The sequence below is a fragment of the Ranitomeya variabilis genome, chromosome 8, assembly GCF_051348905.1.
Source record: "Ranitomeya variabilis isolate aRanVar5 chromosome 8, aRanVar5.hap1, whole genome shotgun sequence".
NCBI lineage: Eukaryota > Metazoa > Chordata > Amphibia > Anura > Dendrobatidae > Ranitomeya > Ranitomeya variabilis.
In genome coordinates this window covers 56,895,514-56,911,658 of record NC_135239.1, presented here as the reverse complement: position 1 = coordinate 56,911,658, position 16,145 = coordinate 56,895,514, and the positions used below count along the sequence as shown (strand labels likewise).

General features: G+C 46.1%; 1 protein-coding gene across 12 annotated transcripts in view; it reads right to left on the bottom strand.

Moving 5' to 3' along the window:
- The window catches only part of HFM1 (helicase for meiosis 1), a 229,963-nt gene that overhangs the window by 19,262 nt on the left and 194,556 nt on the right, over positions 1–16,145 (bottom strand). For 11 of the 12 annotated variants that reach the window (XM_077278676.1, XM_077278672.1, XM_077278677.1 and 8 more), the window contains one exon: positions 13,570–13,788. In XM_077278676.1, the coding sequence (XP_077134791.1) occupies positions 13,570–13,788 (219 nt within the window). Of the gene's footprint in view, positions 1–13,544; positions 13,789–16,145 lie in introns of all 12 variants that reach the window. The other variant, XR_013218736.1, reaches the window with a different exon arrangement.

Sequence of the window (16,145 nt, the reverse complement as noted above, 5' to 3'; positions counted from 1 at the left end):
GATTGTACTCCTCTTCCACAAATGTTACAAGCCAGAATGTGGCAAAAATCACATAAAGAAAAATGACAGCCCATCATTAATTTAAGACATGTAGAGCAGTCAATCCGGAAAATTGCTAGAACCTTAAAGGTGTCTGTTCGTGCAATCATAAAACTCATCAATCTTTGTAATCAAACTGGCTCTTGTGAAGAGCGCTCCAGGAAATGAAGACAAAGAATTACCTCTCCTGCAAAGGATACTTTTATCAGAATTATCAGCCACAGCAAATGCAAATTTACAACATCTTAGCTAATATCCCTCATAAATTATGCACGAATATCAAGTAGCAGACACATCTTAGCATCAAGTGTCCAGAGGAAACTGCAAGAAGCAGGTTTGTATGGTCAAACTGCTGGAACTACGACAGACTACAAACAAGAAAAGACTTGTGGGCCAAGCACAAAGACTGGACATTAGATCAGTGGAAATCTGTACTGTGGTCTGATGAATCAAATTTACAGATTATTGGTACCAACCTCTATGCCTTTGTGAGATGCAGAAAAGGAGAGCACATGGTTTTTTGCATGTGTGTTGCTCACCATGTATCACAGAAATAAAAGTGTGATAGTACTTTCGGCTGACAATGTTGGTGGATGGTTTCTACATGTGTGGTGCTCACCATGAAGCATTTGAAGTAAAGGTGTAATAGTACTTTGTGGTGAAATTTTTAGTGCTTTATTCCAAATTCAAGGCACACTTACCCAGCAGGGCTACCACAACATTCAGCAATGACATGCTATCCCATCTGGTTTTCACTTAGTGGGACTATCATTTGTGTGACTCACAACACTACTTCAGGCTATATAATGACTATGTGGCTAAGGAATGAAATGGAGTGCTGTGTCAGCTGACATGGCCTCCACAATCACCCAACCGCAACCCAACTGAGAGATTAGAAAAAGATGGCCTGAGGAGCGAAGGCGAAGAAGCCGTCAAGTGCTCAGTACCTCTGGGTAGCCTTCAAGACAGTTGGAAAGTCACTCCAGGGGATGAACTTTGTTTTTTGATTTTTTCCCAATTTTTTTTTTATTCCTTGTTTTTATATTTGCTGCCTCGTGGTTTTGATGCCTTCAGTCTGAATCTACAATGTGCACATTTCAATAAGAACGAGAAAAACACAATAAAACAATGCAGGAATAGGTGTGTCCAAACTTTTAACTGGTACTGTATCTTTGGCTTCATGCTTTGTATAGTTGGTGTTGATGGAAAATATCTATTTTGAGTTCTCCTTTACTTCACTTTCACCTTAGAAGCCCTCCAGAGAATACTGGTGAACCTGTGGATGAGTCTACACTGAGATCTTGTGTTACTGTACTATGAAAAAAATAAAGAAATTGCTATTTATAGGAATGTATTGTACTGATTGAAAATCTCTTGATATATATTTTTTAATTGCTACTTATGTACTAGGTTCATTTTCTCCAGAGGGTGATTTCTTGAAAATCGCATGTTCATGTTTTGAGGACTTTGTGGGGAAAAAAAAGTCAGTATAACCATAAGGTTACATTCACACATGTGTTTGGAGTGTTACCATCTGAGAGAAACGGACCAAATTTTTTTCTCAGATGTTATCCTAGTTGCTTCGTTTTTTTCTTTTCATCTGTATTTTTTTAATTGAAAAAGGCAGACTGTCTTTCTGAACTTTATTTATTCAATGACTCTTAATGGATCAAATACAAACAGATGAAACTCGGATGAATCTCTGAAGTACAAAGTCTGTCTTCAGAGTCCCATCTGATCTACACACATACCCATAGACTTTAATGGCTGAATCTGATCCACAAAACAGATGGCAATAGGACCTGCTCTCAGTATTACGCACCGGAGACACAGATCTGCTTTTAAAAGTGATGTGTCTATGACTCAAGGGAACTGTATGGGTCAGTAGACTGTCCAAAAAAACACACTTCACTTGAATGTGTGACACAAAGTGCAAACATGGGCTAAAGCAGATTTTTTTTTCTCATAAGTAAAAAAACAAAAACAAAACAATTTTCACTAATTTGTTGTATCCCATGATGATCCGTTTTTGACCTGTGTCTTATATTGAGTAAAGACACACTTAAGAGATGTTGTCGTAAAGTGGCAATCATCTCACGCAGTTTCATAAAGATGTGTAATAAGAACCATATGTACATTTTTATTAATATTGCTTAGACAAAGTAAATCAATGTAGAAGATGTGGGATGTGCCTTTCTATAATCATGGTGTAAGTACAACTATTCTGAATGTTAAACTGCAGTTGTGGATGCCATCGAAGTTGGTTTATTGACCTCTGGATCAACATTTTAGGGCATGTTAGGTTAGGATATGGTTGAACAAGATGGACTTTAAGTCATAGTAACATAGTTATTAAGGTTGAAGGAAGACTTTGAGTTAATTAATTTTTGTTTCAAAAAATAAATATATACATGCTGTTTAATCAGAAATCAAATGTATATACAGAATTAAACATCAAATGTATAATTGGAAACTTTTTTATGCCACACTAGAAACACACTGATGTCTTTTACACTTTCTAATTAGGCCTCAATGACATAATTACATACTGCATTTTACCAGCTCGTTCAAAGTGACTCTTGGAAAGAAACACATTGTTAATGATAACAAGGCCTTTCATGAAATGGAAAGAGTCTGAAATATGTGACAACCTTCATATGCAAGCAACCGAATTATATTTCCTTGACTATAATCATTTCCATTTATATTTCAAAAGGAACCTTTCTCTGCCTCACGAACAGCTTGAAGTGAGGCCTTTTTAATGTTTTAATGCATCATTTAAAGCACTCCTTGCTTATCAGTGTGCATTGTCACCGCCTGTATTTCGGGGCACACTTTTATTTTGGCTATAAGCTTAGCAATGCATTTCCTTTGGTCTTTACCTAGCCTACAAAATGATCATTCGAAAATAGCTGGTTGCAATTCACGGACTCGACGGACTCGGATGTTAAATACTTTTCTATCAGTTTAGTAAGGAGATGTACACATGGAGCGCCCCCACACCGCCGCAGGGCCGAGGGGTACCCGGAGCCGGGCCTCTGGGTCTCAGTCCTGGGGTTGTCACGGTGGCTAGACCCGGTCCGTGGCCCTGTCCGTCAGTGGGGGACGTCCGGTGCAATAAGTGGTGGTGTAGCGGTGCAGTTGTGGGGTGCAGGTCGCGGTAAATAACGAGGACACCAGGTTGCAGTCTCTTTACCTCTTTACTGAAGGTTTTGGAGACCTCAGTCCAGAGCGCTGTTAACTGGGTTGTCAAGAGACCGGCCGGTCCAAGGGCACATCAGGAGTTCTCTTTACAGGTGGGAATCAGTGTCTACCTTCTAGCGCTGGGTGTTGTAGTTCTTCCCTGCTGAGCTCCCGGGATAGTCCTCACAACTGTTTCTGTCTGTCTCTATTGTTCGTTCTCCTCGTCCTCCAGGTGATATGGTAGGACGCACCCGTATGACGGGGTAGGCCTGGAGTTCTTCCGGGACCCTAGAGTCGCCCCTCTCCCGCAGCTGCCTCCGTTGTCTGCTTAGGTGTTAAGTGAGACAGCCAACCTATAATTAGCTGTCCGGCCGTGGTTTGCAGTGTACTTAAAGTCTCTTACTTGCTCGGCGTTCCGGCCACCGACTGTTTGCGCCTCAGAAGGATGTTGCCTCGGTCTAACAGCACGACTCCTTCTGGTCCCAATACTTCTTTACTGTATTCCCGTTGTGCACTGGTTAGTTCTGCTCTGAGGAGTCTGCCAGGATCCCATCCCTGACAGGTCCTCTCACTGGCTCTTCCCAGCTACTTCTCCCTGTCTTCCTGTCCAACCCCCAGTTTTACCATAGTGTGAGGAGTGGCCTACTAGATAGGACCACCCCCCCTGGTGGCCGGAGTGTGAAGTGTAGTGAGGTGTTACCTGGTCAGAGAAACTCCTTTAGTGCAATCAGACGTACCATAGCTCCCCATAGTGGCGGAGCCACAGTACTGCAACAACCAGGACTCTGGGGTGCTGCACTCCCCCCCGGTTAAATCCAGTACTCCGGGACTGGAAAAACAAGAACAATAATACATGTTAACAGAAAACACACAAATTTTTGAAATAGCATAACAATTGAACATAACAATGCTTCCCTTTACGGGAGGTGAGGATTCTTGAACGTTGCGAAAGTTAGGTCATGCACAGTTTATGACTCTCAGTTCAGTGGTTAAAACAGCGGGGACCCCGGGTAAACAAAGGGGCCCCCTTTTTGAAAGTTTTTGGGCAATTCACTGTCCATTACCCTATTGTCCATTTTAAAACCTGTAACAAAAGATATATACAAGAAAGACATTTTCAACTAAAGAGCAGCCCTTATTAATACCTCCAAGTTTTGTAGCGGAGGGGAGCTTGATTTTGAGTGCTGCGTGTGGACCTTCGCAGCACAGGGGTTGCTATTGGCCTAACAGGGCCCGCTATGCTTGCTACCGCTGGTGTAGTGCACTGTCTTCTAGCTACACTTCTAGTGAGTCGGGGTAGCACTGGCAGGTTAGGGCTCTCAGAGCTGCTGCTATCAACAGTGGGTACAGCAGATTCACCAACAGCAGAGGGAGGATTTGTCGGTTCAACGGTTGGCATGGCATCTTCAGGTAAGGCTTGGTGAGGTAGCGGGACCGGATGATCTGGTACCACAATTGCTTCTGGTGGGTCTGGCTGTTGAAACATTAGAACAGGCACCACGAGGGCTTGATTTATCTGAGTCCAGGACTGGGGAAAGTCACCAAGGACGGTATGGAACATCTCCTTTTCTACCGGCGGGGAGATTTCTGGGGCCGTGCCCCTCTCTTTCAACTTATCGGGGCAGACCTTAAGGTGATCCCTGGATACCGCTGCCGAGGTCTCCCCTCTGTCTTTGCTGATGAGACAGACTTTTGTGTTGTCGAAGTCGGATGGCAGGATGGTGTACGGTTCCGCTTCCCATTGGTCATCAAGCTTGTGTAATCTCCTCTTTCGTTTAAGTACTTGCTCGCCAGGTGACAGGGGAATCGCAGGAGCATGTTGGTTGTAGTCTCTTTCCTGTTTCTGCCTAGCCTGGGCGAGACTTCTTTCTACACACTCCTGTACTTCGCGGTACCTTCGCTGCCTTTCTGCATCCCAATCTGCATCCGGCGAGGTATCTTCGGGTACTAGGACCCCCATGTCCAGATCAACGGGTAACCGACTAGATCTTCCTCGCATCAGGTACGCTGGAGTACAGTTGGTGGAACTTACTGGGATGTGATTGTACATATCCACCAGGTCAGGCAACTTTGTCGGCCACAGGTTCCGTTCCTCCACGGGTAAGGTCTTCAATAAATCAATTACCACTTGGTTCATCTTCTCGCACATCCCGTTGGTTTGAGGATGGTACGGTGTGGTTCTGATCTTCTTACACCCGTACAGTTGGCAGAATTCTTGGAACACTTCCGCTTCGAATGCAGGTCCTTGATCGGTCAGTACTTTCTCTGGGTAGCCATGGGGCCTACAAAAGTGTTGCTGGAAGGCCCTGGCGGCAGTCCTGGCCGTTAGATCCTTGACAGGCACAACCACCAAAAACCTGGAGTAGTGGTCCACGATGGTAAGGGCGTAGATATAGCCCGACCGGCTAGGTGTCAGCTTCACATGATCCAGCGCGACCAGTTCGAGCGGCCGTTTGGTGATGATAGGCCGCAGGGGAGCCCATTGACTGTCACGGTCTTTCCTGCGCAGACTACAGGGACCACACTCCCGACACCACTTCTCAATGGTTCTCTTCATGCCAATCCAATAGAACCTCCCTCGGAGCAGCTTCTCTAGCTTCCTCCATCCGAAGTGTCCGGCTCCATCATGGTAGGCTCCCAGAACCATGGGCGCATCTCGCCTTGGCACCACTATCTGCCACACCAATTCATGAGTACGTGGGTCGATGCTCCTCCTGCACAGCTTGCCATCATGGATAAACAGTTTGCTTCTCCCCTTCCACAGCTGTTGGGTTTCTTGTGGATCATCTGGGCCAGGGTGCAACCCAGCCTGCGTCAAGAGCTCCTTCACCTGACGGACCGCGGGGTCACTATCCTGGGTTTTTGCCCATCCGTGGTGGGGCAGGGGATTGAGCGTGGCATCCGGTTGGTTCTTGTGCCTATTCTTCACATGGTGAGAGTTCTGAGTGGCTTTGGGGCGATGGAAGGCAGGCAGCTCCACCTCTTCAAGTGCCTCCGGGTCTTCTCCCACTTCTGGTAAATTGGGCATTCGGGACAGAGCATCGGTATTGGCATTCTGGTGTCCTGCCCGATATTTGATGGTGAAATCATAGTTGGACAGCCGGGCCCATCCACCGCTGTTCCAAAGCCCCGAGTTTGGCAGTACCCAGATGCGTTAGCGGATTGTTGTCCGTGAAGACGGTGAATTTCGCGGAGGCCAGGTAGTGCTTAAACCTCTCTGTCACTGCCCAGACAAGGGCAAGGAATTCCAGTTTGAAGGAACTGTAGTTGCCAGGGTTCCTTTCCGTGGGACGGAGTTTCCTGCTGGCGTAAGCGATCACTCTTTCCTTGCCTTTCTGGACTTGAGACAGCACGGCTCCTAGTCCCACATTACTGGCATCTGTGTACAGCACAAACGGTTGGTCGTATTCGGGGTAAGCCAGTACCTCTTCTCCCGTCAGTGCCGACTTCAAACAGGTGAAGGATTCCTCCAGCTCTTCGTTCCAGTCAAAGGGGGTGTTCCTCCCCTTGGTCTTCTTTGGTTGGCCCACCAACAGGTTTTGCAAGGGTGCGGCCTTCTTGGTGAAGTCCTTAATGAACCTCCGGTAATAGCCTACCAGCCCGAGGAACTGCCGGACTTCGTGGAGGTCACTGGGCTTTGGCCAGTCCTTAATCACTGTGACCTTGTCAGGGTCTGGGGCCACTCCTTCAGCGCTCACCACATGGCCCAGGTACTGCACTTTAGGTTTCAGCAGATGACACTTGGACGGTTTCACCTTTAAGCCAAAGTTGGATAGGGCTTCAAACACCTCGGCCAGGTGCTTCAGGTGGTCTTCGTAGGTCTTAGAGAAGACAATGACATCATCCAAATATAGCAGCACGGTTTCAAAGTTCAGGTGTCCCAGGCAGCACTCCATCATCCTCTGGAACGTTCCGGGAGCATTGCACAATCCGAAGGGCATGTAGTTGAACTCACAGAGACCCATTGGCGTCGTGAAGGCCGTCTTCTCTTTGTCCGCCTCCGCTACAGGAACCTGCCAGTACCCACTGGTGAGATCTAAGGTAGAGAAGTAGTTAGCAGATTTTAAGGCAGCCAGAGACTCCTCTATCCTAGGCAGTGGGTATGCGTCCTTATGTGTAATGCGATTCAACTGCCTGTAATCAACACACATCCTCATTGTACCATCTTTCTTTTTAACAAGGACTAACGGAGCTGCCCAGGGGCTACAGCTGTCTCTCACCACCCCAGCCTCCTTCATTTCCCGCAACATGTCCTTGGCACACTGGTAATGAGCTGGGGGTACAGGGCGATATCTCTCTTTTATGGGTCGGTGATCTCCCGTGGGGATGTGATGTTGGATCCCTTTCACCTGCCCAAAATCTGAGGGGTGTTTGCTGAATATCTGCTCGTACTCGTGTACCACCCTGTAGGCCCCCTGTTTTTGATGGGATGGGGTAGAGTCAGTGCCCACATGCAATTCCCGACACCAGTCCTTCGAGGGCTCTGCAGAACCTTTGTTCTCCGCCAAGTTTGACGGGACCAAGGGTTCAGGTGTCTGTATCACATTATTATTGACAGTGAACAATTTGGCGAGCGTGGTATACTTGGTGAGGTGAACCTCTTCCTCCCCACAATTGAGGACACGTACAGGCACTCTCCCCTGACGGACGTCGACCACCCCCCGGGCTGTCAGAACAGTAGGCCTATTGTCTGAATATACGGGTTCTACCAAGGCCTGGTAGTCCTTACCCCTGAGGCCTATGGCTGCTCGACACCATATTAACATTTCACTCTTGGGGGGTATCGCGATGGGGTTTGAATCACTCACAGTGACACGACCAATCTCACCACCAGTCAGCTCTACCTGCTGTCTCTGCATCAGAGCTCTGATTTCCTTCTGCAGGGCACGTTGCTCACTGTGGCCAGCGGTTTCTGCCACCTGTTGCAACAAAACAATCACTTCTGCAAGACAATTTTCTATAACATTAGTACCAAGAGTCATCATGGGAGTACATTCTTGACGATCAATATCTACAATCACAATCCCTTGGGATTTCAATTCCACCCGCCCCACTTTGATGGTGACCTCCTTATACCCCACTTGTGGCAACGGCTGACCATTACTGGCGATTATGGTGAAATCATCGTCAGGGCCACGAGTAATATCAGCGTCCTCCCAATACCGTTTGTAGAGCACGTAAGGTATAGTCGTCACCTGAGAACCGGTGTCCAGCAAAGCATTCAAGGGGATTCCATCAATCACTACAGGGAGAACTGGTCGTCCTCCAATATACTTGGTTCTCCAATGCTGCGGGCCTGACCGTCCTACTCCTGGGGGTTGGCCCTTTGCCCCAGGGGTTGCTCGTTTAAAGGACAGTACCTTGCAAGATGGCCCACCTGGTGACATCGGCAGCAGATGGGTCGTCCGTCCTGATGGAAACGATCGCTGTCCCGGCCTCTGGTCGGTGGGGTCCTCTTCTGTCGCGTCCAGGGAACATCCTCTGGTCCGGAGGCTAGCTGGATCTTTTTCTTGGGGGCCTCCTGTAGGGACTGCACCGTCCGGGCTAGGGCAGCAACGTTCTTGGTCAGCTCCTGCATCTGAAGACGGAGCCCTGCAGGGGAGTCGTCCTCGAAGCTCTGGGCGTCAGCCTCCGCGGCAACTGGGGTATCCGATGCCACCTCCTGGTGGTATGTGAGAGCGGGGCGCCTGGGTGGTATTGCGCGGCTGGGCTGTCGCTCCTGCAATGCCTGGATAGCTTTATCTTTGAACTGCGCAAAAGTCAAGTCTGGATTTTGCATGGCCAGGAAGTGCAATTGGCCCCGCTGGTGACTGCACAGGAGCCCCTCAATGAACCGCTCCTTCAGAAGTTTATCCTCATCCTGCATGCTGCCGGGGTCACTCTGCTTAATGGCCCGCATCGCCTCCTGGAGATTAAGGGCATAGTCCCGTAAGCTATCCTGTGGCCTCTGTTTGCATCCATAAAAAGTCAGTTTAATTTCCGTAGCAGTGCGAGTATCAAAGGTGGCTTTAAGCTTGGCAAAAATCTGTTGTGCAGTTCCTTTATCCTCAGCGGGCCAGGATTTCAATTCTCTCAGAGCCGCCCCAAAAAGTTGGCCGGTTATCATATGAACCTTCTGGGGCTCTGTCAGGGGATAGAACTCGAGCAGGCTGCAGAGCCCTTCCTTAAAGTCAGTGAAAATATGCGACTCCCCAGAGTATCGTGGGAGCCAGGCCGCTCCGGGCAGGTACGGCATAGAAAAGGGCATTATGGCTTTTGTGTTAGCGGCAGTGTCCGGCTGGCTGAGGGGAACAGCGGGTTCTGCGGCAACCGGTGGTGGTATTAGGGCCGCGGCTTCGCCCGCTGCGTGGACCGGAGCTGCCCCTACTTCCGCGGCTGCGACCACCACCTCCTCTCCTCCCGACTCAGACATGGCTGTCCCTTCCTCCCACTAACCTGCTGGAGGTCGGAGTTCCTCTTCCGGGATTGGCGCCTTACCGCGCTTTCCGTTCCGCGCTTCTTTTGGCTGGTTCCGCCCGCGTAGCTAGGGCTCCTCCCTCCGTGCGCGGCAATGGCGAATTTTGGCGGTAAATGGCACAGCACACAGTCTTTTCAATAAAGTACAGTCCAAGCACAATAAATCACAGTTCCAAGGCACACATGACCTGATTCTTCAGGCTTAAGTAAATCCTGTTCGTGACGCCAAGTTGGAGCGCCCCCACACCGCCGCAGGGCCGAGGGGTACCCGGAGCCGGGCCTCTGGGTCTCAGTCCTGGGGTTGTCACGGTGGCTAGACCCGGTCCGTGGCCCTGTCCGTCAGTGGGGGACGTCCGGTGCAATAAGTGGTGGTGTAGCGGTGCAGTTGTGGGGTGCAGGTCGCGGTAAATAACGAGGACACCAGGTTGCAGTCTCTTTACCTCTTTACTGAAGGTTTTGGAGACCTCAGTCCAGAGCGCTGTTAACTGGGTTGTCAGAGACCGGCCGGTCCAAGGGCACATCAGGAGTTCTCTTTACAGGTGGGAATCAGTGTCTACCTTCTAGCGCTGGGTGTTGTAGTTCTTCCCTGCTGAGCTCCCGGGATAGTCCTCACAACTGTTTCTGTCTGTCTCTATTGTTCGTTCTCCTCGTCCTCCAGGTGATATGGTAGGACGCACCCGTATGACGGGGTAGGCCTGGAGTTCTTCCGGGACCCTAGAGTCGCCCCTCTCCCGCAGCTGCCTCCGTTGTCTGCTTAGGTGTTAAGTGAGACAGCCAACCTATAATTAGCTGTCCGGCCGTGGTTTGCAGTGTACTTAAAGTCTCTTACTTGCTCGGCGTTCCGGCCACCGACTGTTTGCGCCTCAGAAGGATGTTGCCTCGGTCTAACAGCACGACTCCTTCTGGTCCCAATACTTCTTTACTGTATTCCCGTTGTGCACTGGTTAGTTCTGCTCTGAGGAGTCTGCCAGGATCCCATCCCTGACAGGTCCTCTCACTGGCTCTTCCCAGCTACTTCTCCCTGTCTTCCTGTCCAACCCCCAGTTTTACCATAGTGTGAGGAGTGGCCTACTAGATAGGACCACCCCCCCTGGTGGCCGGAGTGTGAAGTGTAGTGAGGTGTTACCTGGTCAGAGAAACTCCTTTAGTGCAATCAGACGTACCATAGCTCCCCATAGTGGCGGAGCCACAGTACTGCAACAACCAGGACTCTGGGGTGCTGCACACACATTCAGGATATGCTGCAGAGCTCCACACAATAAATCTATAGCGATTTACCATACAATACAACTGAATGGCATCACCAAAACCCCATTCACATATTGTAGAAAAAATCCACATGAAAATGAAGGCAAGCAGTAGATTCCCGAATCTCATGCTCATTCTTGTGCAAATCTTCACCACTGATTTCGTCCTATACAATACTTTGCAACTGAGTAGAATAAAGTCTGCGACAAAATGTGCAAGAAACACGTGATTTTTTTAGCGGAGATTCGCTGTAGATTTGTTACATATTTTGAACAAATTTGCAGTGGAAATTTTCCAAAACTAGAACATGGCTCCCAAGGGGTTGTCCACTGCTGAACCATTTATTCACTTCAGGACCCCAATTAAAATAAAAACAACCTATACTCCCCTCTCACAGCTGCATCGTTCTAGTCGCTGACACTGTTCCTGGTGGGTGACGTGACATTTAATTTCATGAGAGAGGACATCCGGCTTGATGGACTATTGATGAGCTGTAGCCACAGGTTGCTCATTGTCTGTAGCGGACACGTGACACAACAAGTCATGTCACCCATCGGGAACAGCAACACTGAATGAAGCGGCCCCATTGCAGGAGGGAAGTATAGATTGTTTTTATTTTAATTAGGGTCCTGAACTGATTAAGCTGGGGTTGTCCAATAGTATCCAACTCATTTAATAGTATTAGTAAAATTTGTGGCATCTAGTGAAATAAATAGTGTTTACCCAGATGTGCAGTGATGTAGAATTGGTCCATTTATGAACATTTCAGAAGATCCTTGCCAAAATTGTTAGGTCAGAACTTTGTTTTTAGTGACGTGATGTTCCTTCTCTCCAACCACACAGATATCACATATGATCTATTTTTTCTTACTATCATCGATGTATATTCACCAAGTTGTTTGCATATTAGGGTACTCTTATGTGATTCTAGATTCACACGAGCGTATAAAAAATAGTTTGAAGTTTAATCCAGAAACTTGGGACTAATTTTTTTCTCACTTGTCATCCGTGTGTAGTTCTTTTGAAATACAATTTTTTTTTACAGAAGCAGCTATCAATCATTTACGATTTACACAATGAATTAATGCATGCTGTGATTTTTTTTTTCACAAGCAGATTTGGTCAGTGAAAAAAAAAAATCGTTCATGTTCACTGTCACATTGAATAACATTGGTCCAAGTGCGTCCCATTATTTTTCACATAAAGGCACGGATGATTGACCTCGTGGAGACCAAAACATCCAACACTGCGGAGACACCATCACGTGTTTCTCAACGCAGTGATCCAGAACACTGCCCCCAAATATGCAAATGCAAGTAGAGGAGCTGCGGAGACACCATCACGTGTTTCTCAACGCAGGCAGTGAATAGCCAGGCCTTTCCCCGGGAAGGAACAACCAATGGAAGGGCAGCATCCAATAAAGGAAAACCACCTATGCCAAGCATGGTATCCATCCACAGACAGCTGTTTCGGGGTTTTTGCCCCTCATCAGTGTGGAGTAGGAAACTGGCTATCAGGAGCAGTGCCTAGTAGAAAGACTATAAAGGCACGGATGATTGACCTCGTGGAGACCAAAACATCCAACACTGCGGAGACACCATCACGTGTTTCTCAATGCAGTGATCCAGGACACTGCCCCCAAATATGCAAATGCAAGTAGAGGAGCTGCGGAGACACCATCACGTGTTTCTCAACGCAGGCAGTGAATAGCCAGGCCTTTCCCCGAGGTCAATCATCCGTGCCTTTATAGTCTTTCTACTAGGCACTGCTCCTGATAGCCAGTTTCCTACTCCACACTGATGAGGGGCAAAAACCCCGAAACAGCTGTCTGTGGATGGATACCATGCTTGGCATAGGTGGTTTTCCTTTATTGGATGCTGCCCTTCCCTTGGTCGTTCCTTCCCGGGGAAAGGCCTGGCTATTCACTGCCTGCGTTGAGAAACACGTGATGGTGTCTCCGCAGCTCCTCTACTTCCATTATTTTTCACAGGCAGCACCTGAATCTAAAATACGGTCGTGTTAGAGCCCTAACGAACATCGCCAAGAAAAAGATGTTCATAGTTCAACATCTTCCCAGAAAAGTATCCTAATGGTGCTATCAGGTTTGACTTGAACAGATCATCAAGAAAAGGTTCACACAACCGTATTTTCACTCCGAGTGCGGTCTGTGAATAAAACGGACAGGACTCAGACCAACGTTATCCAATCGGGCAGGTCAGATGATAGTTTTTTCATACGGACTGAATGTCCATGTGATAGATTGCAACATGCACTATTCTCTTCTGTATTTTGGATGGGACTCAACTATTCAAGTCCATGGGTGCACCCAAAAAATTGTATCTCATATGGATCGTCCATACAGCATCAGATTTTTACAGATACATTGAAGTTCTTTAACATATGAAACTATTTATTTTTGTAAATTTCAAAACCTACTGATGTACAAAGACAGATGCCATACGCATTGCACATGGATGACAATACAGATGAAAAATGTTCATTTTTTTCAGGATGAAGATTTTTTAATACGCTTGCGTCACCGTAGCCTAAAAAGGGCCAGTTATCATCATCACAATTATCTTTTCAGAAATCACAAAATTTTAAGGAAATGAAAATACCTATTTTGTAATAATTTATTTTTACCAGGACTTGTTTTCTCCATTGCAGTTGCCGTAATGCTGGCATCCAGCAAATTTTCATCATCAAAATCATCCCAGACATCATCTTGCAAATCATATATCACCTCTGAAGGTGTGTGTGACCACGAGCTATACTTGTCAGCGTCCGTCATATTATTGTGGCATTGGCTTATAAATGCTCTTTGCTGGTCTACACAATCTCGGTTTCCCAAATATGAACACTCTGCCAATACAAAAATGTAGCATAAAATATCAAATATAAATGGGTGATAACAATTACAATTTCTTATTTAACCCTAAAATTCTAGTGGACAGAGCTCAAAATATTATACAATTTCTTCGCTATTTTGTACTCATGATTTTTTATGGGGGTGCCGTGAGAGGTGGGGGCGATCCCTTGATGTTCTCAAATGGGTAAGCATGTGCCGCTGGAATTATGGGATTCTTTGGATATGGCTATGCCTGAGTATTAACTCATTACACTGAGGATCTATGGGATCTCCTACTAATGTGATATTGGTTCATGCTTATACCATAAGGATGCATTGTTATGTTCCCCCCCTCGATCTGGTTTACCGTCATGTCTCCTCCTTATTATTCTCTGATAAGCGCATAGTGCATACAGCACTTATATGCAGATTTGTGACAATTTTGTACTAATGTTTGTTATATTGTTTATATAGATATAATTAATAAAATTCTACATATTTTTTAATGATGTTGTGGACGTTTCCACTCCGTTTTCTTGTGTTAATTTCTATTTGGAGTTGTCCTGGTGACACAGTACCCGAGAGGGACTTTGGGAGAGTTGGTGCTATCTGCTCTTGGTCACAATTTAGATTGGTGCTTCATGATTTTTGTAATAAATCATGATTTTTTAAGCAGAATGTTGGGCTACGTTCCCACGATGAGCTTTTGGTAAGTTTTTGATGTTGCAAATTTTCTGCACCTATTAGGTAAATTGTTATGTGTGTTTTTTTACATGTGTTTTTATCTCTGCGTTTTTGGTTTCTTTTTGTTATGTTATGTTTAAATAAAGCTCCTTTGTTTTTGATACTTTCTGGTATTTGGCTTTGTCAAAACCGTATTGATGCATTTGTTTGGATTAAATAATTTTTTTAGTGCATTTTCTGCATGTAATGCAATTCTGTGCAGAAAATCTGCACATAAAACTCAATGTACCTGCAAGAGAAATTGATAGAGAATGCACCGCAGGTCAGTTTATGAGGCATGCATAAAAAAAGCACAGTGGGCATAATATTTCTATAAATGCCCTGCGCTTTGCTGGAATTGTAAGACGCTGCGTTTTTTGTGCAGTGATAATATTCACCATCAAAAGCTCATTGTGGGAACTAAGCTTAACAAGTTATCTTTCACAATTATGTAAAGACAACTTTCTTACTGTAAATACCAATATATTTTACTATGTTCACACACAGTGTTTTTTTCCGCAGCCAAAATCTGCTCTTTTGGCAGAATAAACACATTTAAAACTCAAGTTTTCCTAGTAAAGGGGTTGTCCGAGCATAAGTATTTGATGACCTATCTATAATATAGTTCCTCAATAGCAGATTGGTGGGGTGTGACACTGACAATCCACTTATTAGCTGTTTTCACTCCATCGGCTGTCAGACAAATACTTTGAACATAGCTGCTAAGTGCAGGTACAGTCATATGGTAGGGACTGCTGCTAGATGCTGCAGCAAAGCTCTAAATCTCTTGCATATTAGTGGTGCTGCTGTAGACGACAATGCTCAGCAGTTCTGTGCAAAGTGTTCACATCCAGCCGGTGCTGTAGCAAAAAACAGCATATAGGTGCAGGCGTCAGGTGCCGGACACGTAGCGCTCTGCTGTTGATGACCTATCCTGTAGGTAGGTCATCAAATACCTATGCGCGGACAATCCCTTTAAGGGTATGTGTCCACGTTCAGGATTGCATCAAGATTTGGTCAGGATTTTCCATCAGTATTTGTAAGAAAAAACCAGGAGTGGGTGATAAATACAGAAGTGGAGCATATGTTTCTATTATACTTTTCCTCTAATTGTTCCACTCCTGGTTTTGGCTTACAAATACTGATGGAAAATCCTGACCAAATCCTGATGCAATCCTGAACGTAGACACATACCCTAACACAGCTCAAAGTGACCTGTCTTCACTTAGTAAAACCTAGTTAAGAATGGCTTTCGTTTTTGTCATTCTCTTAAAGGGAAGAACTCAGCAGGATTTTTCACTTGAGTATACCACCAGCACTGCATCTGCAGCTTTGTAAGCCTTACAACAGTGTCACGCTATATGTAAAGCATCTCCTATGAGGCAGCACCTCAATCCAGAAACAATTATGTCAAATCTGCTGTAATTATGCCTAAAGAGGCATCATTGATGTTCCACGAACCGCTTGACATACGGCGCAGTGTGGTTGATGGTAGGACAATTACACCTACAGCAGAGTAGGCTTGACACTTTCAGGATGAGATGCTACCTATGCATCATTGGATGTATTTGTTGTGTATTTTGTCTAATTATTTCCCTGTATATTAGTATATTATCTATAGCTGAATTTCATTTAAAAGTTAATGTAT